General features: G+C 48.0%; 1 protein-coding gene and 1 pseudogene across 1 annotated transcript in view; both read right to left on the bottom strand.

Moving 5' to 3' along the window:
• The window catches only part of ncanb (neurocan b), a 217,246-nt gene that overhangs the window by 153,333 nt on the left and 38,440 nt on the right, over window positions 1-25,473 (bottom strand). The window contains exons 2-3 of the mRNA XM_078198741.1: window positions 15,229-15,518; window positions 5,090-5,264 (exon numbers count right to left, since the gene is read on the bottom strand). Coding sequence (XP_078054867.1) covers window positions 5,090-5,264; window positions 15,229-15,518 — 465 coding nt within the window. The remainder of the gene's footprint in view (window positions 1-5,089; window positions 5,265-15,228; window positions 15,519-25,473) is intronic.
• On the bottom strand, window positions 23,602-23,720 carry LOC144479783 (5S ribosomal RNA; annotated as a pseudogene).

Below are 25,473 nucleotides of genomic sequence, written 5' to 3'. Positions count from 1 at the left end.
ATTTTCCATCCACCACCACCCTCTGTCTTCAGTCAGACAGCCAGTTACCTATCCAATCGGCCAACTTTCCCTCTATCCCACACCTCCTCACTTTCATCATAAGCCGACCATGGGGGACCTTATCAAACGCCTTACTAAAATCCATGTATATGACATCAACTGCCCTACCTTCATCAACACACTTAGTTACCTCCTCAAAAAATTCTATCAAATTTGTGAGGCACGACTTGCCCTTCACGAATCCGTGCTGACTATCTCGGATTAATCCGCATCTTTCTAAATGGTCGTAAATCCCATCCCTAAGGACCCTTTCCATCAATTTACCAACCACCGAAGTAAGACTAACCGGTCTATAATTACCAGGGTCATTTCTATTCCCTTTCTTAAACAGAGGAACAACATTCGCCATTCTCCAGTCCTCTGGCACCATCCCCGTGGACAGCGAGGACCCAAAGATCAACGCCAAAGGCTCTGCAATCTCATCCCTTGCCTCCCAAAGAATCCTAGGATACATTTCATCAGGCCCAGGGGACTTATCGGCCTTCAGTTTATTCAAAACTGCCAAGACATCCTCCCTCCGAACATCTATTTCCTCCAGCCTATTAGCCTGTAACACCTTCTCTTCCTCAAAAACATGGCCCCTCTCCTTGGTGAACACTGAAGAAAAGTATTCATTCATCACCTCGCCTATCTCTACTGACTCCATACACAAGTTCCCACTACTGTCCTTGACCTCCTTCTGTGTTGCAGGGATTCTATGAATCTACGATCTGTTCAGTGCTTGAAATAAGTGTTCCTCCAGCATGGTCTCTATGGGGAATTAGAGGGGGAAGGAGATATGGAGATGCTCTATAAGCATCTTTCGACAGCCCTGGAACATCCCATAGTGCTTTGCAACCGTGAGTTACTTTTTGAAGTGTTATTTATTATTAGTGTCACAAGTTGGCTTACATTAACACTGCAATGAAGTTACTGTGAAAATTCCCCAGTCGCCACACTCCGGTGCCTGTTCGGGTACACTGAAGGAGAATTTAGCATGGCCAATGCATCTAACCAGCACGTCTTTCGGACTGTGGGAGGAAACCCACGCAGACACGGGGAGAACGTGCAGGCTCCGCACAGCCAGTGACCCAAGCTGGGAATTGAACCCGGGTCCCTGTCGCTGTGAGGCTGGAGTGCTAACCACTGTGTTACCTGTGGCCCACCACTTAGGGAAAGCAGCCGCCAATTTGCACGCAACAAGATCCCACACAGAGCAAAACCGTAAGTGACTAGATTAATTGTGTTTGGTGTTGGTTGAATGGCCAGGATGCCCCTGTTCTTCTGCAGATTTATTCTGAAATGCTTTCCATCCACCTGGGAAGGCAGACCTGGTTTTGCCTCTAATTTGAAGTCTGGTAAGTAGTCTATATTTGTGGTATTTAAGAAATTAGTGGTGGTGGGGGCAGTTTAGGCGGCAGTTGCACTAATGAGAGCCTTGGATAACCATCCTTCCCAGCCAGAGTTCCTCAAAACCATTTGTGTAACCCGGAACCATGTCAACAAGGTGTCCGTGTGGAAGAGAAGACCCAACCTCCAGTGCCTAAAGACCCACCTTGGTACAGCCAGGAGTCTAACCTACCCAGGCAATTGGCCACTGCACGGTCACACGAGGAAGGGTTGGCGTGGCATGGGAAAGGGTTCAAAGTCAATGTTCCCAATTATTTCAAAAATGAGTCATTAAAGGAATAAAAGTTCATAGCGGGCTCCTGCTGAGAGGCCTGTTTCACTTGGCTGCAGGACATCGCCTCAGGATAAAGAGTTGGCCATTTGGGACTGAGACGAGGAGAGATCTTTTCCCAGACTGCGGTGAATCTTTGGAATTCTCTTCCGCAGAGGGCTGTGGACAAAGTTTAGTGTTTTCCAGATGGAGGTCGACAGACTTTTGGACACTTAGGGGAATCCAGGGATTTGATTTTGATTTGATTTATTATTGTTACATGTATTAGTATACAGTGAAAAGTATTGTTTCTTGCATGCTATACAGACAAAGCATACCTTTCATAGAGAAGGAAAAGAGGGAGTGCAGAATGTACTGTTACAGTCATAGCTAGGGTGTCGAGAAAGATCAACTTAATGCAAGGTAGGTCCATTCAAAAGTCTGATGGCAGCAGGGAAGAAGCTATTCTTGAGTCGGTTGGTACGTGACCTCAGACTTTTGTATCTTTTTCCCGACGGAAGAAGGTGGGAGAGAGAATGTCCGGGGCACGTGGGGCCCTTAATTATGCTGGCTGCTTTTCCGAGGCAGCGGGAAGTGTAGACAAAGTCAGTGGATGGGAGGTTGGTTTGCGTGATGGACTGGGCTTCATTCACGACCCCTTTATAGTTTCTTGCGGTCTGGGGCAGATCAGAAGCTGTACCAGGGACTTGGTGATGGGGCTGTGCAAGATCTGCTGTGATTGGAGAGAAAAGAGCTGACGTTTTGAGTCCAGACGACCCTTTGTCAAAGCTGGAGTCGACTGGACTCGAAACGTCAGCTCTTCTCTCTCCTCACAGGTGCTGCCAGACCTGCTGAGATTTTCCAGCATTTTCTCTTTTGGTTTCAGATTCCAGCACCCGCAGCAATTTGTTTTTATCTACTGTGATTGTACTGGCAGTCCGAGTGGACCCGAGGGGTCAGATTGCCGATTCCTGCTCCTATTCTTATCATACAAAATATATAAAAATATAATACAAAAGCAGAACTTTCGGAATGGAGCACAGTGGGTGGAAAGGCACTTAGAGGGAAAGAGACTAGATATGTGCACATATTTGCCTTTTGTTTGGTCGAAACTCTCTGAGACCAGCCAGTTCAATTTGCCGAGGGTCCACACTGAGTAGTTTATGATACTGTAATCACACTCCAGTCTGGTGTGTCTGACTGAGGAGTTCGTTGCTTATTGATCGAGCATTCTTGAGAAACCAATCATTGCGGCCTCAATTGAGAGTTCTGCTTTCCTCCATCTAACTCTCCCTGGGATGAATAATTTCACCAAGGAGCCACTTAGACAGTTGAAATCTTCAGGAGTATAATCACTCTCTGTGAAGCCACAATCGAGCTGTAAACATTTGGGAAAGATGCAGTGCACGAAGCCTCTCATTTTCCCAGCACTACCTGTGGTGCTCTGCGGTGTGGCTCAGTGGGGCAACACCCTCACCTCCCATGTTGTCTCACTCCATGAGACATGAACATTTAAGTTGGGGCTGGTTAGTTTCCACCCCTTCCCCTCCCTCTCCCCCCCACCCAGATTATGTTCTGTTAGCCCCTTCCTACTTATCCTCCTTCCCCGTGTTGTGAAGGCGCAATGTCACTCTGGGGGTGGGTGGGCTTGGGGGAGATTGCATGGAGTGCAGGCTCCCTCCAACACACCAGACCGAGCAGGCATGTTTCACCTGAGGGTTTGTCTCAGCAACGCTGCTGACTCTTAACTGCCCGAAGTGGACCATTCGGGTTGCAAAGAAATGGGAAATCAATACAGGCTTTGACAGTGACTGCTATTGGAACATCGGAACAACGGAACATAAGGATTAGGAGCGAGAGAAGCCAATTCAGCCCTTTGACTCACTCCGCCATTCTATATGATCATGACTGATCTCCATCTCATCCTAACTCCACTTCCCTGCCTTTTCCCCATGGCCCTTTATCCCGCTTTTGATCAAATATTTATCTGTCTGTTTCTTGAATCCATTGATTGATTCTGTATCCACTGCGCTCTGGGGCAGTGAGTTCCATAGATTCACAACCCTCTGTGAGAGGTAGCTACTCCTTATCTCTGTCTTGAACCTCCCCCCTCTTACTCTACAACTCTGACCTCTTGTCCTAGACTGTTCGAGAAGAGGGAATATTTGGTTAACATTTACTTCATCAATCCTGTTGAGTATTTTTATGTACCCCAATCAAATCCCCACTCATTCTCCTGTACTCCAGTGAGTACAAGCCCAAGCTAGTCAACCGCTCCCCATACGACAGCCCCTTCAAACCTGGAATGAATCCAGTGAACCTCTTCTGAACCGCCTCCAGTGACACCACATCCTTCCTCGAAGAATCAGTGGAACGGGAGAAAGCTGAGATATCAAGGGGATATTTCTCGATTGTCAATGTGGTCAGCTTTAGCTCAGCTGGTGGTATTCTCATCTCTGAGTCACAAGGTTCAGGTTTCATGTCCCACTCCATGTCCTACTTGGAGCAGACTTGATGGGCCGAATGGCCTACTTCTGTTCCTCTGTCTTATGGTCTGTGGTCGGCTCACACCGCCAGGGACCTGGTTTTGATTCCCGGCTTGGGTCACTGTCTGTGTGGAGTTTGCACGTTCTCCCCGTGTCTCCCTGGGTTTCCTCCGGGTGCTCCGGTTTCCTCCCACAGTCCAACGATGTGCGGTTTAGGTGAATTGGCCATGGGAAATGCACAGCGTTGCAGGGATAGGGTGGGGGTGTGGACCTGGGAAAGATGCTGTGTCGGAGGGTCAGTGCAGACTCTTGATGGGCCGAATGACCTCCTTCTGCACTGTAGGGATTCTGTGGTTCTCTGGTCTTACTGTACTGAGCCTGTGCACAAGCTGACACTCCTGTGGGGTGTGTGTGTATATGTGTATTTGTGTGTGTGTATGCATGTGCGTGTATATGTGTGTGCGTGTGTAAGTGTGTGTGCATGTGTGTATATGTGCGTGTGTATGTATATGTGTGCGTGCATGTGTGTTATATGTGTGCATGCATGTGTGTGCATATGTGAGTGTATGTGAGTGTGTGTGTGTGTGAGTGCATGTGTGTGTGAGTGTGTGTGTGTATGAGTGTGTGTGTGTGAGTGTGTGAGAGTGTGTGAGTGTGAGAGTGTGTGTGTGTGAGAGTGTGTGTGTGTGTTTGAGTGTGTGTGTGTGAGTGTGTGTGTGTGTGAGTGTGTGTGTGTGTGAGTGCGAGTGTGAGTGTGTGTGTGTGTGTTTGAGTGTGTGTGAGTGTGTGTGAGTGTGAGCGTGAGTGTGAGCGTGTGTGTGTGTGTGTGTGAGAGAGAGTGTGAGTGTGTGTGTGTGGGTGTGTGTGGGTGTGTATTTGTGTGCGTGTATTTTCCATTCCTTACCTCACAGTTTGATCAGAAACCCAGCCAGCATCGCAGTGATCAAACCCGTCTTGGAAAGCAGCCAGCAGTTGCTGGGGGGTTGCGATCCTCGCTGAGTTGTCCTGACAGGCCTGGGTGGCAGCCTGAAAGGTGAGTGCGTATCTGTTGCTGCCAGCACGGTAATGGAACACGACCCCTAGAGATGGAGGAAGGAACCAAGAGGCAGGTGAGGCGAGAGAGCAAAGAACTTTCAACTCAAACATTACCTACACAAAACCCAAACTCATCATACATGTCTTTCTGTGGGAGGGTGTGGGGTGAATCTAAACTTCAAGGTGAGGGAGATTTTAACCAGGTGGAACCGTCTTGAATAATGACTACAGTGGACAGTGTGGAACTGAGTCACATGGACCTGAATTACAGAGAATATAAAATACAGAATCAGGCCAGTCAGACCAGCTGGCCAATTCCAGTTTTTATGTTCCATATGAATCTTCTCACAACCTAATTCACCCCCTTCCATCAGTATATTTGTCTATTAATGTGTGTGTATATTATCCTGACTCTCTTTAAATCGATGTACACCTCAATCATGCCCTGTGGGAGAGAGCTCCACATTCTCACCACGCTCTGGATTCAGAAGTTTCTCCTGAATTCCGAGTGGATTTATTTAGTGAATATCTTATATTGATGGTCCCTTGTTCTGATCTTGCCCACTGTCCGATCAAACATCTTCAGAATCTCTACCGGGCCAACCCACGGCCTTCTCTTTACTCAAGAAAAGGATCTCCAGCCTCTTCAATCTTCCAGAATAGATTCCAGAATCATGTTCTTTGCAAATTCTCCAGTGCATTATAGGGTCACACGGAATTTACAGAGAACCGGCCGTTCAAGCCGGTTTCTGATCCGCACGGGCCTCCTCTCAACTCTCTCTAACGGTGCCTCACAGTGCGGAGGATGCCTGTCGTGGGGGACAGCCCACAGAGTCTTTTACCATGGGGAGGCTGTGATGCTACCAAACGCTTCTATCTGACCAGGATGGACTCTTCGGAGATTCTCACAGCAACTTCATAGAATCCTTACAGTGCTGAAGGAGGCCATTCGGCCCATCGAGTCTGCACTGACCACAATGCCACCCAGGCCCTATCCCCCACAACCCCACACATTTACCCTGCTAATCCCCCTGACACTAGGGTCAATTTACCATGGCCAATCAACTTCATCCAATCAACCTATCTTTGGACTCTGGGAAGAGACCGGAGCACCCGGAGGAAACCCACGCAGACACGGTGAGAACGTGCAAACTCCACACAGACAGTGACCTGAGGCCAGAATTGAACCCGGGTCACTGGCGCTGTGAGGTAGCAGTGCTAACCATTGTGCCACCGTGCTGCCCATTGCAGTGTTAATGTAAACCGACTTGTGACACTAATAAATAAACTTAAACACCACTCATACTGACAGTCATCGGCATGCTGGGAGGATTTGTAGGTTGACAATCAATTTGTTTGGCCACATTATGAACATATCCTCCACAGTTATCAAGGTCCAGAGTGGGACTGGAACCTGGTTTAGAAATAGAGACACTACAATGAGCCACAAGGCCGCCCTTCCTCACAGATATCCCCGTTTGGTTATTTTATAATAATAAGGAGACCAGCACTGTGAACAGTGCTCCAAGTCTGATCTAACCAAGGTTCTAACTTTGGGGCAGCACGGTAGCACAGTGGTTAGCACTGCTGCCTCACAGTGTCAGGGACCCGGGTTCGATTCCAGCATTGGGTCACTGTCTGTGTGGAGTTTGCACGTTCTCCCCGTGTCTGCATGGGTTTCCTCCGGGTGCTCCAGTTTCCTCCCACAGTCCAAAGATGTGCGGGTTAGGTTGATTAGCCAGGCTCAATTGCCCCTTAGTGTCAGGGGGGGATTAGCAGGGTAAAGAAGTGGGGTTGCGGGGATAGGATTGTGGGATTGTGTTCGGTGCAGACTCGATGGGCTGAATGGCCTCCTCCAGCACTGTAGGGATTCTATGATTCTAACCCCAATACTAGCTGACCTCAACCAAAGTACCTACCTTTGATCTGGATGACCCCTGGGATGTGAAGCCCATCCTGGTCAAATTTCCCATCACACACCCAACTAGAGCCGCACGGTGGCGGCGGCTTTCTCAGTCCCGGGTCTATTTTAAGTAAACGAACAGGCTGGAATTTTGCGACCATTCAGGCCCCTGGGATCATGCCGTCCTCCCCCAGTGAACGGAGAATTAGCCGGCCGCCAAATTCTCCGACCTCGCTGCAGCGGGAGGGTGGCGTGAACGGCCGGTAAGATCGCGCCCACAGAATTCTTCTTCTAATTCTCCAGCTACACCCAGCTCCGGAACTCCCATCTTTTTGACCAAGCTCCGAGTCGTGCCTCCTCGTCCACGGGGCGGGGGGGGGGGGGGGGGGGAGGTGGTCTGTTTCTTATGTCTGCGAACTGTCTGGGCACTTTTTTAATTTCCAGATTAAAGGGTGCTATACAAATGAAAGTTGTTGCTGTTAAGCAGCAACTCTCGTGCATCACGATTAACAGTGTGCTTGGAGACAGCACAGACTGGACCTCAAAATAGGTGGAAGGTTTAGCTCCGAGCGTAGAGAGAGAGAGAGGAGGCTGGTGGTTAATACGGGCAGATTTTGTTAACGTGCCCCCTGGCTTTGCCCGTAACCGCAAGCGATTCCCCGAACAGTAATGTCAAAGAGTGCTTCCTGCTCACTGCCGAGCGGGGACAGTTAAACTAACGCCACAAAATGAGCAGCTAAAGTAAAACAAAAATCTATGGGAGTGAGAAATTATGAATCAGTGTGAGCCTCTTAATGATTTTCAGATCTGTCTGTGGTTGCACAAAGAGAAGGCTGGGATTTTGTTCATACTTAAGGATTGGACAGAGCTGCTGTTACGTTGGAGAGAGATTGAGAGCAGAAAGCAGCGTAGTATTAACGTCACGGGATGAGTAATCTCGAAGACCAAGTTACCGCTCTGTGGGTATAGGTTCAATCACAGTAAGAAGTTTAACAACACCAGGTTAAAGTCCAACAGGTTTATTTGGTAGCAAAAGCCACACAAGCTTTCGAAGCTCTAAGCCCCTTCTTCAGGTGAGGGGCTTAGAGCTTCGAAAGCTTGTGTGGCTTTTGCTACCAAATAAACCTGTTGGACTTTAACCTGGTGTTGTTAAACTTCTTACTGTGTTTACCCCAGTCCAACGCCGGCATCTCCACATTATGACTACCATCGACACCGCAAAGTATAGGTTCAATGACAGCTGGTGGAATTTAAATTTGATTTAAAATTCTGGAATATAAAGCTCCTCTCAATAACGGCATCCATGGCAACGATCGAATGTTGTGAAAAAAAACCCATCTGGTCCTTTAGGGAAGGAAATCTGCCATCCTTACCAGGTCTGGCCTACATGTGACTCCAGACCCACAGCAATGCATAAGGCAGCACTACCTCAGCCCAGCTTTCGTGGTTAAGCCTTTAGAATGGGTCTCGAACTTCCGGACTTCAGACGCAAAGAGTGCTGCCAACTGAGCTGGAGCTAACACCCAAATCCTGGTGCCAAAACAAAACTGGAAAAGCCAAGCAGACAAGATCCATCAGGATTAGGTGATGTCAATCCTCAGTTATAAAAGGCCATGCACTACAGGCCTAATGAAGGAGCAGCGCTCCAAAAGCTCGTGATTCCAAATAAACCTGTTGGACTTTAATCTGGTGTCGTGAGACTTCTTGCTGTGCGCTACAGGGGTAAGGGTGGTGAGAGGATAGGCAGCAAGGAGGCTCCTGGAAAAGATCAATTCTTCCAAAGTGGTCAGGATGCTCAACAACGCAAACCCTCCCTCGATATCCAACCTGGAGAGCTGGCAATCTCTGTCATCATCTCCTTCAGAGTGAGCCCAGCCAAGCTCCCTCACACTCCTCCTAATGCTGACCCTAGAACAACAGGAGCAGTGCTGTGTCTCTCTGCTTCCTTCAATGAATGGGAGAAAGAAAGAAAGAAAGAGCTACCATCCTGGTTAAAGGCCCAAACACATGCGGTCCACAAACCTGACAATTGGCTTGACACTCTGTCCATCAGTGCCCTCAAGTCTTGACCGTTCCAGAGTGTACAAAGGTCAGTGAGAAGATACCTCGTTAATCATGGTACAATCACTCAGGTAAATCTCGAGTGCCCATCTACCGGAGTGAGTGGTACCTCCCCAGCACTCGGCTCCCCCTCTTACTCCACAACACTCAAGAATCATAGAATCCCTACAGTGCAGAAGGAGGCCATTCGGCCCATCGAGTCTGCATCAACCACAATCCCATCCAGGCCCTATTCCCGAAACCCCACATATTTATCCTGCTAATTCCCCTAACACTAAGGGCAATTTATCATGGCCAATCCACCTAACCTGCACATCTTTTGGACTGTGGGCGGAAACCGGAGCACCCAGAGGAAGCCCATACAGACACGGGGAGAACGTGCAGACTCCACACTGACAGAGGCCGGAATTGAACCTGAGTCCCTGGCGCTGTGAGGCAGCAGTGCTAACCACTGTGCCACCCTGCTGCCCCATTCCTTGCAACATCTAGCTCAAAGCAGGCCACTTGACCAGTGCCCCATCCACCATCCTAAACATTCGCTCCCTCCATCACCATCACCCAATGCCAGCAGGGTGCACCATATGCAAGACTCGCTGCAGCAACCCATCAAGCTTCCTTTCAAACCCGCAGCCTCTACCATCCAGAAGGACAAGGGCAGCTGACACATGGGGAACACCACCACCTGCAAGTTCCCCTCCAAGCCACTCACCATCCTGACTTGGAATTAAATCGTTGTTCCTTCATTGTTGCTGGGTTAAAAATCCTGGAGATCCCTTCCTAACAGCACTGTGGGTGTGCCTACATCACATGGACTGCAGCGGTTCAAGAAGGCAGCTCACCACCACCTTCTCAAGGGCAATTAGGGATGGGCAATGAATACTGTGCCAGCCAGCGACGCCCACATCCCATGAGTGAACGAAGAAAGAGTCGCCAAATAGTTTCCCCACAACCTTGTCTCTCTCTGCAAGGGGTGGGGAGGAGGGGCAATGAAATAAAAACAAAGCTGTCTATAACCTGACTCGCACTAAATCTTATTTACCCTTCACCGCTTGTGCTTGCTGGCCTACCCTGGTGTTTGCACATCCCTCCATGGCCTCACCCCCCCCTCTGTATCCCCGCTACCTCCTCCAACCCGACAACCCGCTGAGATCTCTGCGCGTATCCAATTCTGGCCTCCCCAATTTTCACCACTTCACTATGGGCCAGCTTTGCTTTCAGTTACTGAGGCCTCTTTCTCCTTACAGCTCAGCGTTCAAGATGTTCCTTTAAACCTACCTCTCTAACTAAGCTCTCGATTAGCAATCCTCCTTTGGTGTCAAAGTCTCATCAGGTGACATTCCAGTGAAGCACCTTGGGACGTTAAAGGTGCAAGATCAATGCAAGTTCTTATTGCTGGTCATTAATAGTTTGGTTGTTTGAGGTGGGATGGAATTCCAATCCCCAACACTCCCGTCCCTCTGCGCGAGGAGCAGAAAGTGTTTTCACTCAAAGAGCAACAACTTATACCACACCGACTTACGGTGGCACAGTGGTTAGCACTGCGGCCTCACAGCGCCAGGGACCCGGATTCAATTCCAACCTTGGGTCACTGTTGTGTGGAGTCTGCACGTTCTCCCCGTGTCTGTGTGGGTTTCCTCCGGGTGCTCCGGTTTCCTCCCACAGTCTGAAAGACGTGCTGGTTAGGGTGCATTGACCCGAACAGGTGTCGGAGTGTGGCGACTAGGGGATTTTCACAGTAACTTCATTGCAGTGTTAATGCAAGCCTACTTGTGACACTAATAAATGAACTTTTACCTTTTTTTGTTGATGATTCACAATGCTACAAGATAACATTTTTCTTTTACCTTAATCATGAGAAAAATGTCTGGTGCGTTACAGCACCTAGTGCTTGTTTTATCCACTAAACCTTGGGCGGAGATTATGGGTGGGATTTTCCATGCCCTCCGCCGCGTGTGTTGTGGCAGCAGATGTGATCCACATCAGGACAGGATCTTCTGCAGGTTAGGTGGATTGGCCGTGCTAAATTGCCCCTTAGTGTCAGGGGGATTAGCGGGGTAAATATGTGGGGTTACGGGAATAGGGCCTGGGTGGGATTGTGGTCGGTGCAGAATCGATGGGCTGAATGGCTTCCTCATGCGCTGTAGGGATTCTATGACTCAAAGGAGTTAACAGTGCTTGGTAACCATAGCAACCCGTAACAGCAACTCACAATGACAGACTGGGCCACATTCATATAAAGAATGCATGTTCTATCTGCCCTGATTGAACGACACGAAGGAATAATGTACACTTCAGAAGCGTGAGTGATTAATAACCTTCATCCTAACACCCTGACATCAGATTGCAGCTCTGAGTCCCATTCCCTGCCGCCTGCTGTTATCTACAGAATGTCGTTCCAGTTCTGCGTGGGTGTTGTGATCTGGCTTCCCACCACCAGTGATGGACAGCTGCCGGTGTATTCCGTCGCCGTGTTGCATCGTGACAGGACTAATAACGGCAGTCACTACCGCAGCCACACCGAGAGTTAACCCACTAACGGCAAGGCACCGATGTGCAGTTTTACAAAGAGAAAAGGAACCTCATGCAGCTCTGTTCCGCAATCTCTGGAAGTCCCGGTGACAGCCAATGGCAAAAAGGTGAAATCTAGTCCCCGTTGCAACGTAGGAAATGAGGCACAGAAAGATCCCACAAACCGCGACCTCATAATGACCAGATCATGTATGTCAGTGACGTTAGAGTCTCCTGATCTTGACTGCAAAGATCTTAAGAGCGAAAGAGGGAACAATCTGCCGCTGAAAAAGCTGAGAATGGGTCGGAGCGGTTTTGTGAAGATTAAAAGCGCACGGTGGCACAGTGTGTTAGCACCGCTGCCTCACAGCGCCAGGGACCCAGGTTCGATTCCAGGTCACTGTCTGTGTGGCATTTGCATGTTCTCCCCGTGTCTGCGTGGGTTTCCTCCGGGTGCTCCGGTTTCCTCCCACACTCCAAAGATGTGCGGGTTAGGTGGATTGGCCGTGCTCAATTGCCCCTGAGAGTCGGGGGTGATTAGCAGGGTAAATATGTGGGGTCACAGGACTAGGTGGGATTGGCATCAGTGAAGGCTCGATGGGCCGAACGGACTCCGTCTGCACTGTAGGGATTCTGTGAAGAACGATATCTCGCGTGCATCCAGACGTCAGCGCACACTCACGCAATATTTTAGTCGGCGGGAATGCGTGAGAATCAGAACCGCGCCCACCGGCAGTCAAGTCGGAAATTTAGCCCATTAAGGGACCAGTGGAATGCAATTTAACGCAGCCCACCTGCTTTTCCCGATAGCGGGCATTCCGATTGGCCTGGCAACCTTCACATTTTAGCTTCAGCCTCGGTCCGGGGCTGGAATACACTTTCAGAGAGTGTCTGGGGCCTGAGGTTTGTGTTTGAACGTGCTGCCAAAACGCTTTTCCAGTGTGATGTATTTTTCACAGGTCCTGCGGGACGGCTCTGCAGTGGCCACGCCTGCCCCCCCCCCCCCCCCCCCCCCCGCCCCCACCCCCCCCCCCGCCCCCACCCTCGAGGGAGCACCCTGGAAGCGACGGCCTTCTCCCTCTCCTTTCCTCATGCCCACTCGCTTCCAAGCAGATGGGACCTCGGTGTAACCTCGCATCCAAAAAGCACGCCCTCAGTGCAGCAGCAACTTGCCTCTGTACAGATGGAATAAAACTTCATGAGGGGCCTCTAAGGGGTTTTAACACCCTGAAGCACGTAAGGAAACATTAGGACTGGTGATTAATAGCTTGGTCAAAGAGTGTCTTAAAGGGGGAAAGAGAGATTGAGAATTCAGGAGCTGAGAACCTCGACAGCTGAAAGCTGAGTGACTGATGGCAGAGGGATTGGAATCAGGGAAGCAAGTGCTCAGGAGTGGGACTAACACCAGAGACTTGCTGGCTCAGCAAGAATGTTCCCTCTCATTATTCTTTGCTATTTTTTATTCATTCGTGGGACATGGGCGTCGCTGGCTAGACCAGCATTTATTGCCCATCCCGAGTGCATAGAATCCCGACAGTGCAGAAGGAGACCATTCGGCCCATCAAGTCTGCACTGACCACAATCCTCACCCAGGCCCTATCCCCAAAACCCCACTTATTTACCCTGCCAATACCTCCTGACACTAGCATGTCCAATCAACCTAATACGCACATCTTTGGACTCTGGGAAGAGACCGGAGCACCCGGAGGAAACCCACGCAGATACGGGGAGAATGTGTAAACTCCACACAGACAGTGATCCGAGACCGGAATTGAACCCGCGTGCCTGGCACGGTGAGGCAGCAGTGCTAACCACTGTGCCACCGCGCCATCCCAAAGTTGCCCTTGGGAAGGTGGTGGTGAGCTGCCTTCGCTGCAGTCCACGTGCTGTGGGTTGACCCACAATGCCGTGAGGGAGGGAATTCCAAGATTTTGACCCAGCGACTGTGAAGGAACGGCGATATATTTCCAAGTCAGGATGGTGAGTGGCTTGGAGGGGAACTTGCAAGTGGTGGTGTTCCCCATGCATCTGCTGCCCTTGCCCTTCTAGATGGAAGTGGTCATGGGTTTGGAAGGTGATTGCTAATTGCAGCCTACTCGTTACGCTGATGCTGCATGTAAACCCGGGATATTGTTTGGAGGGAAAACGGAATCCCGATTGTTGTTGAATGAGTTTAGGTTGGGGAAACTGGATCTGGATTCTCTAGAATTTCAAAGAATGAGAGGTGTTCTCATTAACACTTATAAAATTCTTACAGGCCGTGACAGGGTCGATGTGGATAGGATGCTTCCCCTGGACTGGTGAGTCCAGAACCAGGTGACCCAGGCTCCGGATAAAGAGTAGGTAATTTAAGGTAGAGATGAGGAGGAATTTCTCCACTCAGAGAGTGGAGAACCCCAGTGGAAACTCAATCACTGAGCATGCTCAAGACAGAAATTGATAGATTTCTGGAGACTAAAAGCATCGAGGGATAAGGGGATAGTGCTTTGACATAGATGATTCTATAAGGTTTACAAGGATGCTACTGGGACTTGATGGTTTGACTTATAAGGACAGGCTGGATAGACTGGGACATTTTTAGGAGGCTCAGAGGTGATCTTACAGAGGTCTATAAAATAATGAGGGGCATAGATCAGCTAGATAGTCAACATCTTTTCCCAAAGTTAGGGGAGTCTAAAACTAGAGGGCATAGGTTTAAGGTGAGGGGGGAAAGATACAAAAGGGTCCAGAGGGGCAATTTTTTCACTCAGAGGGTGGTGAGTGTCTGGAACAAGCTGCCAGAGGTAGCAGTAGAGGTAGGTATAATTTTGTCTTTTAAAAAACATTTAGACAGTTACATGGGAAGATGGGTACAGAGGGATATGGGCCAATTGGGACTAGCTTAGTGATAAAAACTGGGCGGCATGGACAAGTTGGGCCAAAGGGACTGTTTCCATGCTGTAAACCTCTATGACTCTTTCTGCCTTGATCTAATTGACAGTCCAAATGGCCTACTCCATAGTGTCCTAGTCAATATTTATCCCTCAAATAATGTCATTAAGTTTGGTCATTATCTCATTGTTGACTGTGGCTGTGCACAGATTGAATATCCCAGTTAGAATAGGGACTACTTTGCCAAATTGAACATAAAGCACTCTGGGACATTCTGTGATTGTGACTAGAATCATAGAATCCCTACAGTGCAGAAGGAGGCCATTTGGCCCATCATGTCTGCACCTATTCGCAGACAGAGTATTTTACCCAGGCCCTTTACCCCGCCCTAACTCGTAACCCCACATATTTACCATGGCTAATCCATCTGACCTACACATCTTGGGACACTAAGGGACAATTTAGCATGGCCAATCCACCTAACCTGTACATCTTTGGACTGGGTGGAAACCGGAGCACCCGGAGGAAACCCACGCAGACACGGGGAGAACGTGCAAACTCCACACGGACAGTGACCCAAGGCCAAAGCCAGGTCCCTGGCGCTGCGAGGCTGCAGTGTTTAGATGAGTTGGGTTTATTGCAGTGACTCTGTCCCAGCTACTTACCCATCACTTCTAACGGGACTGTGTCCTGCTCGTCATCAATCCCCACGACCACCTCACACTGGTAGATGCCCGCGTCGCTTGTCCGCAGAGGTGCAATTTCCAAGCTGGCATTGTAATGGAAGGGAGCGTACCCGGGCAGGCTGGCTCTGCCCTGATAGGCCGGGTTTAGCTTCACCGTGTTGTTCTTGGCGACCAGCACCGGGATCTCTTTCCTACTCCCACCTTCAAGCCAGACTTTCGTCCATTTGATACGCGGAGGGTCCGGCAGCAATGAGGGGTCGATGGCTGAGCTTGGGAGCACGGAGAAGATGCAGGGCAGGAGGGCCGAATCTGCTAATCCCCTGACCACAGGCTGATGTTGCACCTTCTTTATATTCACTATCTTCTCATAATCGTTGTTGCCTGTTGTTGCGGAGTGGTGGGGTGGGGAGAGAGAGGTGAACAGACACAAGGTCAGAGGACAAAAGGAAGTCTGTAATACACATCTCACATTATCAACAGCTCTGAAGTTTGCCTTTCCTCTGAGACAAAGCATTCTATATTCTACAATTTCTGAACTCAATATCCTCCCCCATTCTCCCCCACAATATTCCATCATCCCAAGTTTTCCAACTTTTCCTCTGTCACCCCTTCAATTTTCAAGGTTATTTATTAGTGTCACAAGGCGGTTTACATTAACACTTCAATGAAGTTACTGTGAAAATCCCCTCGTCGCCACACTGTTCGGGTACAATGAGGGAGAATTTAGCATGGCCGATGCACCCTAACCAACATGTCTTTTTGGACTGTGGGAGGAAACCGGAGCACCCGGAGGAAACCCACGCAGACACGGGGGAGAACGTGCAAACTCCGCACAGACAGTGACACAAGCCGGGAATCGAACTGGGGACCCTGGCGTTGTGAGGCAGCAGTGCTGACCACTGTGCCATCGTGCTGCCCGCAATGCCTTCATCAAATGCTCTCCCAGTTCTTTCACACCCCAAAGCGGGTGTGGGGGGGATGGGGGGGTGGGGGTAGGGAGGGAGAGTGGGGGGTGGTTGGGGTGGAGGTGCTGAGGTGCTGCATCACGGTCCACCTGGTAGCTCAGTTACTGGGTCTTAGCATGTGGGCAATTCCTGCCCCTTGCCAGAGTAAGACTACAGTCTGTCTGGGAGTGGTGGGTCGTGCACGCCAGAAGCCAGGAGCCATGCCAAGAGTACACAGAGCATGGTGGCAGTATAGAGCACATACTTTGCAGTGACAGTGTTAGACCCCCCCACCCCCCCTCCTCAAGTTCAGCGTCTCAGGAAAGATTATGCTGACCACGAAGGGTTAAAATATGAGCACGGGTGGCCAAAAGCTCTCTTGTGTTTCCTTACGTTTGGATGGTTGTGAGATGGCTAGATCGAGGTATTCAAAATGATAAAGGGATTCGATTAAGTGGACACGGAGGAACTGTTTCCTCTGGTTTGGGGGGGGAAAGCCAGAACAAGGTGAAATAATCTTAAAATGAGAGCCAGATCACATGGAAGGAATCGCTGAAATTTCCAGCACAGAGGGAGGCCATTCAGCCCGTCGTGTTTGTATCGGCCAACACGTAGTGGAAGGAGCGAATTCAAGCGGCTGTTTTCACACGCCAAATTCAGCAGTGAAATGCTGGAACATTCTCACTTCTACATTGGGTCAATTGCGGAGTCAATCCTGCTTAGGAGTGAAAGTAATAGGGCAATTGTTATGGGGGATTTTAACTTGACTAATATTGACTGGAATTGTTATAGCTCTAGCTCGTTAGAGGGGTCAGTTTTTGTTCAAAGCGTGCAGGAAGGTTTTTTGACTCAGTATGTAGACAGGCCAACTAGAGGTGAGGCTATATTGGATCTGGTGCTGGGAAATGAGCCAGACCAGGTGCTAGACTTGGAAGTTGGTGTGCATTTTGGTGATAGTGACCACAATTCGGTTACGTTCACCTTAGTGATGGAAAGGGATAGGCATGAACCTCGGGCCAGTGGTTTTAGCTGGGGGAAGGGTAATTATGAGGCTATTAGGAGAGAATTAGGAAACATAGGTTGGACTAGGAGATTACAGGGACTGGGAACGTCCGACATGTGGAGTTTTTTCAAGGAGCAGCTACTGCGAGTCTGTGATAGGTATGTCCCTGTCAGGCAAGGAGGAATTGGTAGGGCTAGGGAACCGTGGTGCACCAAAAAAGTTTCTTTGTTGGTTAAAAAGAAAAAGGAGGCTTATGTTCGGATGAGACGTGAGCACTCGGGTAGTGCACTAGAAAGCTTTAGATTGGCTAAGAGGGAGTTGAAGAGCGAGCTTAGAAGGGCTAAAAGGGGACATGAGAAGACTTTGGCGGATAGGGTTAAAGAGAATCCTAAGGCGTTCTATAGGTATGTCAAGAACAGAAGGTTGGTTAGGGCAAGTTTAGGGCCAGTTATAGATGGCAGAGGGAAGTTATGTGTGGAACCGGAGGAGATTGGTGAAGCATTGAACCAATATTTCTCTTCGGTGTTCACGCAAGGGGACATGAATATAGCTGAGGAGGACACTGGGTTGCAAGGGAGTAGAATAGACAGTATTACAGTTGATAAGGAGGATGTGCAGGATATTCTGGAGGGTCTGAAAATAGATAAATCCCCTGGTCCGGATGGGATTTATCCAAGGATTCTCTGGGAGGCAAGAGAAGTGATTGCAGAGCCTCTGGCTCTGATCTTCAGGTCGTCGTTGGCCTCTGGTATAGTACCAGAAGATTGGAGGTTAGCGAATGTTGTCCCATTGTTTAAGAAGGGGAACAGAGACTTCCCCGGGAATTATAGACCGGTGAGTCTCACTTCTGTTGTCGGCAAGATGTTGGAAAAAATTATAAGGGATAGGATTTATAGTTATTTGGAGAGTAATGAATTGATAGGTGATAGTCAGCATGGTTTTGTGGCAGGTAGGTCGTGCCTTACTAACCTTATTGAGTTTTTTGAGAAAGTGACCAAGGAGGTGGATGGGGGCAAGGCAGTGGACGTGGTATATATGGATTTTAGTAAGGCGTTTGATAAGGTTCACCATGGTAGGCTTCTGCAGAAAATGCAGATGTATGGGATTGGGGGTGATCTAGGAAATTGGATCAGGAATTGACTAGCGGATAGGAAACAGAGGGTGGTGGTTGATAGTAAATATTCATCATGGAGTGCGGTTACAAGTGGTGTACCTCAGGGATCTGTTTTGGGGCCACTGCTGTTTGTAATATTTATTAATGATCTGGATGAGGGTATAGTTGGGTGGATTAGCAAATTTGCTGATGACACCAAAGTCGGTGGTGTGGTAGACAGTGAGGAAGGGTGTCGTAGTTTGCAGGAAGACTTAGACAGGTTGCAAAGTTGGGCCGAGAGGTGGCGGATGGAGTTTAATGCGGAGAAGTGTGAGGTAATTCACTTTGGTAGGAATAACAGATGTGTTGAGTATAGGGCTAACGGGAGGACTTTGAATAGTGTGGAGGAGCAGAGGGATCTAGGTGTATGTGTGCATAGATCCCTGAAAGTTGGGAATCAAGTAGATAAGGTTGTTAAGAAGGCATATGGTGTCTTGGCATTTATTGGTAGGGGGATTGAATTTAGGAGTCGTAGCGTTATGTTGCAACTGTACACAACTCTGGTGCGGCCGCACTTGGAGTACTGTGTGCAGTTCTGGTCCCCACATTACAGGAAGGATGTGGAGGCTTTGGAGAGGGTGCAGAGGAGGTTTACCAGGATGTTGCCTGGTATGGAGGGGAGATCCTATGAGGAGAGGCTGAGGGATTTGGGATTGTTTTCGCTGGAAAGGCGGCGGCTAAGAGGGGATCTTATTGAAACATATAAGATGATTAGAGGTTTAGATAGGGTGGATAGTGATAGCCTTTTTCCTCTGATGGAGAAATCCAGCACGAGGGGGCATGGCTTTAAATTGAGGGGGGGTAGTTATAGAACCGATGTCAGGGGTTAGGTTCTTTACCCAGAGGGTGGTGAGGGATTGGAATGCCCTGCCAGCATCAGTAGTAAATGCGCCTAGTTTGGGGGCGTTTAAGAGATCCGTAGATAGGTTCATGGACGAAAAGAAATTGGTTTAGGTTGGAGGGTCACAGTTTGTTTTTTTTAACTGGTCGGTGCAACATCGTGGGCCGAAGGGCCTGTTCTGCGCTGTAATGTTCTATGTTCTATGTTCTATGTTCTATATATGTTAAAGAACAGACTTTTGTCAAGGATGAGATACGGGACAAAAAAGGTGAGTGAACAGAGTTAAAAACAAAACCTAATCGAATCAGGGAAGAGGTTAGAGGGGCTGAATGGCCTCCAACGATTCCCATGTTCCATTAATAAAAAATAAACTGAACCTATCCCTTGCAAGTTGGCTGATACGACATTTTATCAATAATTTATCGGGATGACAACTTGTACAGTTGAATGATTGGAGGGAGATGGTGGCACAGTGGTTTTGTCACTGGACTAGTAATCCAAAGGCCCAGGCCAATGCTCAGGGTACCTGGGATCAAATCCCACCACGGCAGCTGATAAAATTTAAATCCAATTGAAAATCAGGAGGAAGAAAAAACTGGAATCTGAACTAGTCCCAGTTATGGTGAGGCTGATGCTGGCACCGATTGGTGTAAAAATCCATCTGGTTCACTGTAGGGAAGGAAATCTGCCATCCTTAGCTGACCTGGTCTACCTGTGACACAGGCCACATGGCCTAGCAAGTCACCCAGTTTCATGGGCAACTAGGGATGGGCTACAAATGCTGGCATTGCCAACAACACCCGCATCCAATGACAGAATAAAGGGAAAAGTTATTGAGGGGGACCAGGCTAGTTCATATTTCTCCAAGGATAACACAGAATGGACAAGTTGGCAACTGATGTTAGCTGAGGTTTAACGAGATGCAATGTAATTTAATACCAGGTAAGGCAATACATAAAGCTACAAAATCAGAAAGATTTGTGATTAAAGTAGGAAGCAGGAGATGTTATCAAATCCCGTGCTGCAAAAGTGGTCACCAACTAGCCCTATAACATCTTCCTGGGGAATGAAATCCAACTCATTTTTATAATCCCTGAAATTAAACCTTTGGGGGTTGGGGGGGGGGGATTTTCCCGTCCCGCCCACCACAAAAATCATAGTGGGCGAGAGACAGACCATGCAAATGTCCGTTGATCTCAGGCAGGACGGCACTCTTAGATCAGGCAGATCATTCCTTGCGCTGAATTATTCACACTTATGCTTTGGGAATGATCTTTTGCCATTCCCTTATGCGAAAGTCTTCATATCCTCTGGGATAGTTCACACAGCGTGAACAGAACCTGTTCCTCTTCGGTTAACAGGCGATATGTTTAGAAACATTGTGAAATGTTCCGGAAAAGCCCCGCAGCAAAGAATTAAAAAACTTCCATTCATTTAGCATTTTTAGCGAACTTCAGGGCACCTCAAAGTGCAATTATTGATGTACTTTCTGAAGTGTAGTCATTGTCGCAACGTAGGAAACACAGCAGCCAATATGTGCACAGCAAGCTCCCAGAAACAGTAATGTGAGACTGATGTTGGATTATAGAATCCCTACAATGCAGAAAGAGGCCATTCGGCCCAGTGAGTCTGCATCAACTCTCTGACAGAATATCTCGGCTGTTGCATTTCCTGCATTGCAGGATTGACTACAACTCTAAATTATTTCGTTGTCTGCAAAGCCATTGGGGCCCGTCCTGAACCTGTGGAAGAAGCCGTGAAATTGCAATTTATTTATTTCTGAAGATTGTCTTAGTGCAAACAAATTGTCTGAGACAGGGAATTTCTTTCAATGTTGAACTCCACATACCTATGAACCTCCGCCCTTCCCAACAGTTTAAGTCATAAACCTACCTGTCTTGTGCGGAGATGCAGCAGAAACCAAGCAGAGACAGAGCCAGGCGGTGTGGAGGGGCACATTGAGCATGCTTAACCTGAAAGAAGAAAGAGGAGGTTTCTCTGGAGATTGCAACCAAAGGGCTCAATGGATAGCTGCTTAGGGAACTGACTGACTCTTTGGTGAGTTCACTCTCGCCAGACCTGGCCCCTCCTCCCCACTCCTCCCTCATTCCCCCACCAGCTCTGAAACATCAGACACCGCACGATAAATATTTCAGAGGCTCAGAGCACAGTTTGCTGGTCACAACTTCACTGTGGAGACAGTCAGACACAGATCAGCACTGACAAATGGTAAAAGATCCCCTGGTCCAAACAGCCACCGCAGTGTCCTGTGCATCACAACACATACACTCCCCTACTCACCCGAAAATGATGTGATCTCCTGGGAGGAGTAAAAGATACAGCTTTTAAATAAAAACAGCCAATTCGGAGAAATGAAAAATATTAAAATTTCCATCCGGCCTAATCAAATTCAGGCTTTAACTTGCTTTCAGATTATTGAGACCTTTCAGGCTATGTCGACTGTTGTACAAAGTAAACTCGACCCAAACACAGATTTGTCTGCAAATGAACACAAACGTACATATAATATATATTTATTTATGCATTCACGCACACACACATATATAAAACAACAATTTGCATTCATATAGCATCCTTAATGTTGCAAAATATCCCAAGGTGCTTCACAGGAGTAAGTATCAAAGATAATTTGACACCAAGGCGTATAAGGAGATACATGGCTTATGAGGAGAGACTGAGTAGACTGGGGCTATACTCATTGGAATTCAGAAGAATGAAGGGAGATCTTATAGAAACATATAAGATTATGATGGGAACAGATAAGATAGAAGCAGGGACGTTGTTTCTATTGGCAGGTCTCACAAATTTGATTGAGTTGTTTAACAAATTTGATTGAGTTTTTTGAAGGGGTAACCAAGAAGGTAGATGAGGGCAGTGCAGTTGATGTTGTCTACATGGACTTTAGCAAGGCCTTTGACAAGGTATCGCATGGTAGGTTGTTGAATAAGGTTAAATCTCACGGGATCCAGGGTGAGGTATCTAAGTGGATACAAAATTGGCTTCTTGACAGAAGCCAAAGGGTGGTTGTAGAGGGCTGTTTTACAAACTGGAGGTCTCTGACCAGCGGTGTGCCTCAGGGATCAGTGCTGGGTCCACTGTTATTTGTAATTTATATTAATGATTTGGATGAGAATATAGGAGGCATGGTTAGTACGTTTGCGGATGACACTAAGATTGGTGGCATAGTGGACAGTGAAGAAAGTTTTCTCTGATTGCAATGGGATCTTGATCAATTGGGCCAGTGGGCTGACGAATGACAGATGGAGTTTAATTTAGACAAATGCGAGGTGATGCATTTTGGTAGATTGAACCAACGCAGGACTTACTCAGTTAATGGTCGGGCATTGGGGAGAGTTACAGAACAAAGAGATCTAGGGGTACATGTTCATAGCTCCTTGAAACTGGAGTCACAGGTGGACAGAGTGGTGAAGAAGGCATTCGGCATGCTTGGTTTCATCAGTCAGAACATTGAATACAAGAGTTGGGACGTCTTGTTGAAGTTGTACAAGACATTGGTAAGGCCACACTTGGAATACTGCATGCAGTTCTGGTCACCCTATTATAGAAAGGATATTATTAAACTGGAAAGAGTGCAGAAAAGATTTATTAGGATGCCACCAGGACTTAATGGTTTGAGTTATAAGGAGAGGGTGGATAGACTGAGACTGTTTTCTCTGGAGCGTAGGAGGCTGAGGGGTGATCTTATAGAGGTCTGTAAAATAATGAGGGGCATAGATCAGCTAGATAGTCAATATCTTTTCCCAAAGGTAGGGGAGTCTAAAACTAGAGGGCATAGGTTTAAGGTGAGAGGGGAGAGATACAAAAGTGTCCAGAGGGGCAATTTTTTCACACAGAGGGTGGTGAGTGTCTGGAACAAGCTGTCAGAGGTAGTAGTAGAGGCGGGTACAATTTTGTCTTTTAAAAAGCATTTAGATAGTTACATGGGTAAGATGGATATAGAGGGATATGGACCAAATGCGGGCAATTAGGATTAGTTTAGGGGTTTAAAAAAAAAGGACGGATTGGACAAGTTGGGCCGAAGGGCCTGTTTCCATGCTGTAAGCCTCTATACTCTATGACTCTATGAGGTGAAACTAGAACTAAGGGGCATGGCCTCAAAATAAGGGGGGAGCAGATTTAGGACTAAGTTGAGGAGGAACTTCCTCTCTCAAAGGGTTGTGAATCTGTGGAATTCCCTGCTGTAAAAAGTCCTCAGAGGCAGAAGTCCCTTCACCAAAATCCCTTTATTTGCAAATTTGACAACAGCACACCAAGCGCTGTCAGTTAGCAGTCTACACTCGGAGTCCCAGAGGAACTGACACGCCTGGTTAAGTACAAAGCAAGAGGCTCCCTGATTGGCCCATCAATTTGGCCCTTAATCAGGGACCTCTTTTTGGAGCACCTGATATTCCCAAGCGGTCTTTCATCCAAGTACTAACCAGGCCTGAGTCTGCTTAGCTTCCAAGATCAGACCAGATTGGGCATTTTCAGACTAGTATGGCTGGAAGCAACCTTTAATCAGGGAGATCATATTCTAACAGGCCAACCTTAATTGCCTGATTAAAGTCATTACACCTGCCCAGTGAAGCAGTTGGGGCAACCTCATTGAATGGTTTTAAGGCAAAGATAGATAGATTTTTGAACAGTAAAGGAATTAAGGGTTATGGTGAGCGGGCGGGTAAGTGGAGCTGAGTCCACAAAAAGATCAGCCATGATCTTATTGAGTGGCGGAGCAGGCTCGAGGGGCCAGATGACCTACTCCTGCTCCTGGTACTTATGTTCTTATATTAGGAAGCACAGTTAAAGAGGTGAGTTCGAATGGAAATCCTAAAAGAAGAAAGCAAGACAAAAGGGTTTAGGGAGGGAGTTCAAGACCAAGGTTATTTCAGACAAGGGAAACAATTGTGGGCCAATTTAACGCAGGGATATGCTTGAGGCCAGAATTGGAGGATTGCAGAGATCACAGAGGTTTGTGCGGCTGGAGGATATTAAAGTGGAATTTGAAAGCAATTGCAAAGATGATACATTGTTTATAATATGTACGCTGGGCACAGCGGTTAGCACTGCTGCCTCACAGCACCAGGGACCCAGGTTCGATTCCCGGCTTGGGTCACTGTCTGTGCGGAGTCTGCATGTTCTCCCCGTGTCTGCGTGGGTTTCCTTCAGGTGCTCCAGTTTGTTCCCACAGTCTGAAAGACGTGCTGATTGGGGGCATTGGCCGTGCTAAATCCTCTCTCAGGCACCAGAGTGTGGCAACTAGGGAATTTTCACAGTAACTTCATTGCAGTGTTAATGTAAGCCTACTTGTGACACCAATAAATAAACTTTAAAACTTTAGTTTAAGTATAGAACATAGAACATAGAACGGTACAGCACAGAACAGGCCCTTCAGCCCACGATGTTGTGCTGAGCTTTATCTGAATATATCTTTATATATCTTTATATGCACTCCATGCAATTTTTATGTGAGTTTACATTCATGGGGCCTCAATTAAAGTTCATAAAACATCTAAGCAATCTGTTTCCATCTCTCATAGGATGGGGCGGCACGGTAGCACAGTGGTTAGCACTGCTGCTTCACAGCTCCAGGGACCTGGGTTCGATTCCCGGCTTGGGTCACTGTCTGTGTGGAGTTTGCACATTCTCCTCGTGTCTGCGTGGGTTTCCTCCGGGTGCTCCGGTTTCCTCCCACAGTCCAAAGATGTGCGGGTTAGGTTGATTGGCCATGCTAAAATTGCCCTTAGTGTCCTGAGATGCGTAGGTTAAAGGGATTAGTGGGTAAAATATATGGGGGTAGGGCCTGGGTGGGATTGCGGTCGGTGCAGACTCGATGGGCCGAATGGCCTCTTTCTGTGCTGTAGGGTTTCTATGATTTCTATGACCCTAGTGTCAGGGGATTAGCAGGGTAAATATGTGCGGTTACGGGCCTGGGTGGGATTGCGGTTGGTGCAGATTCATAGGGATTCTATGATTCTATTCTTTAAGGGGTTGGAAAGTTAGAGATGAAATGGAGAGGATTTTGGGGAAGAATAGGATGTTGGATGAGGGATGGCATGGGAAGGGAATGCACGGTTGAGGATGAAAGATATTGGAGGGAATCAGAGTTGCCCTTTCTGAGGGTTGAAGCTTTGAAATGTGTAGAATGTTGCCTTAGGAAGAGAGGCCAATTAAAATCAGATAAAAGCAAATACTGGGGACGCTTGAAATCTGAAATAAAAACAGAAAATGCTGGATGAACTCAGCAAGTTTGGTAAAATCTGTG

This window comes from Mustelus asterias, chromosome 26 (genome assembly GCF_964213995.1).
Source record: "Mustelus asterias chromosome 26, sMusAst1.hap1.1, whole genome shotgun sequence".
Lineage (NCBI taxonomy): Eukaryota > Metazoa > Chordata > Chondrichthyes > Carcharhiniformes > Triakidae > Mustelus > Mustelus asterias.
The sequence above is the reverse complement of the archived record's forward strand: the minus strand, read 5'-3'. Positions and strand labels throughout refer to the sequence as shown.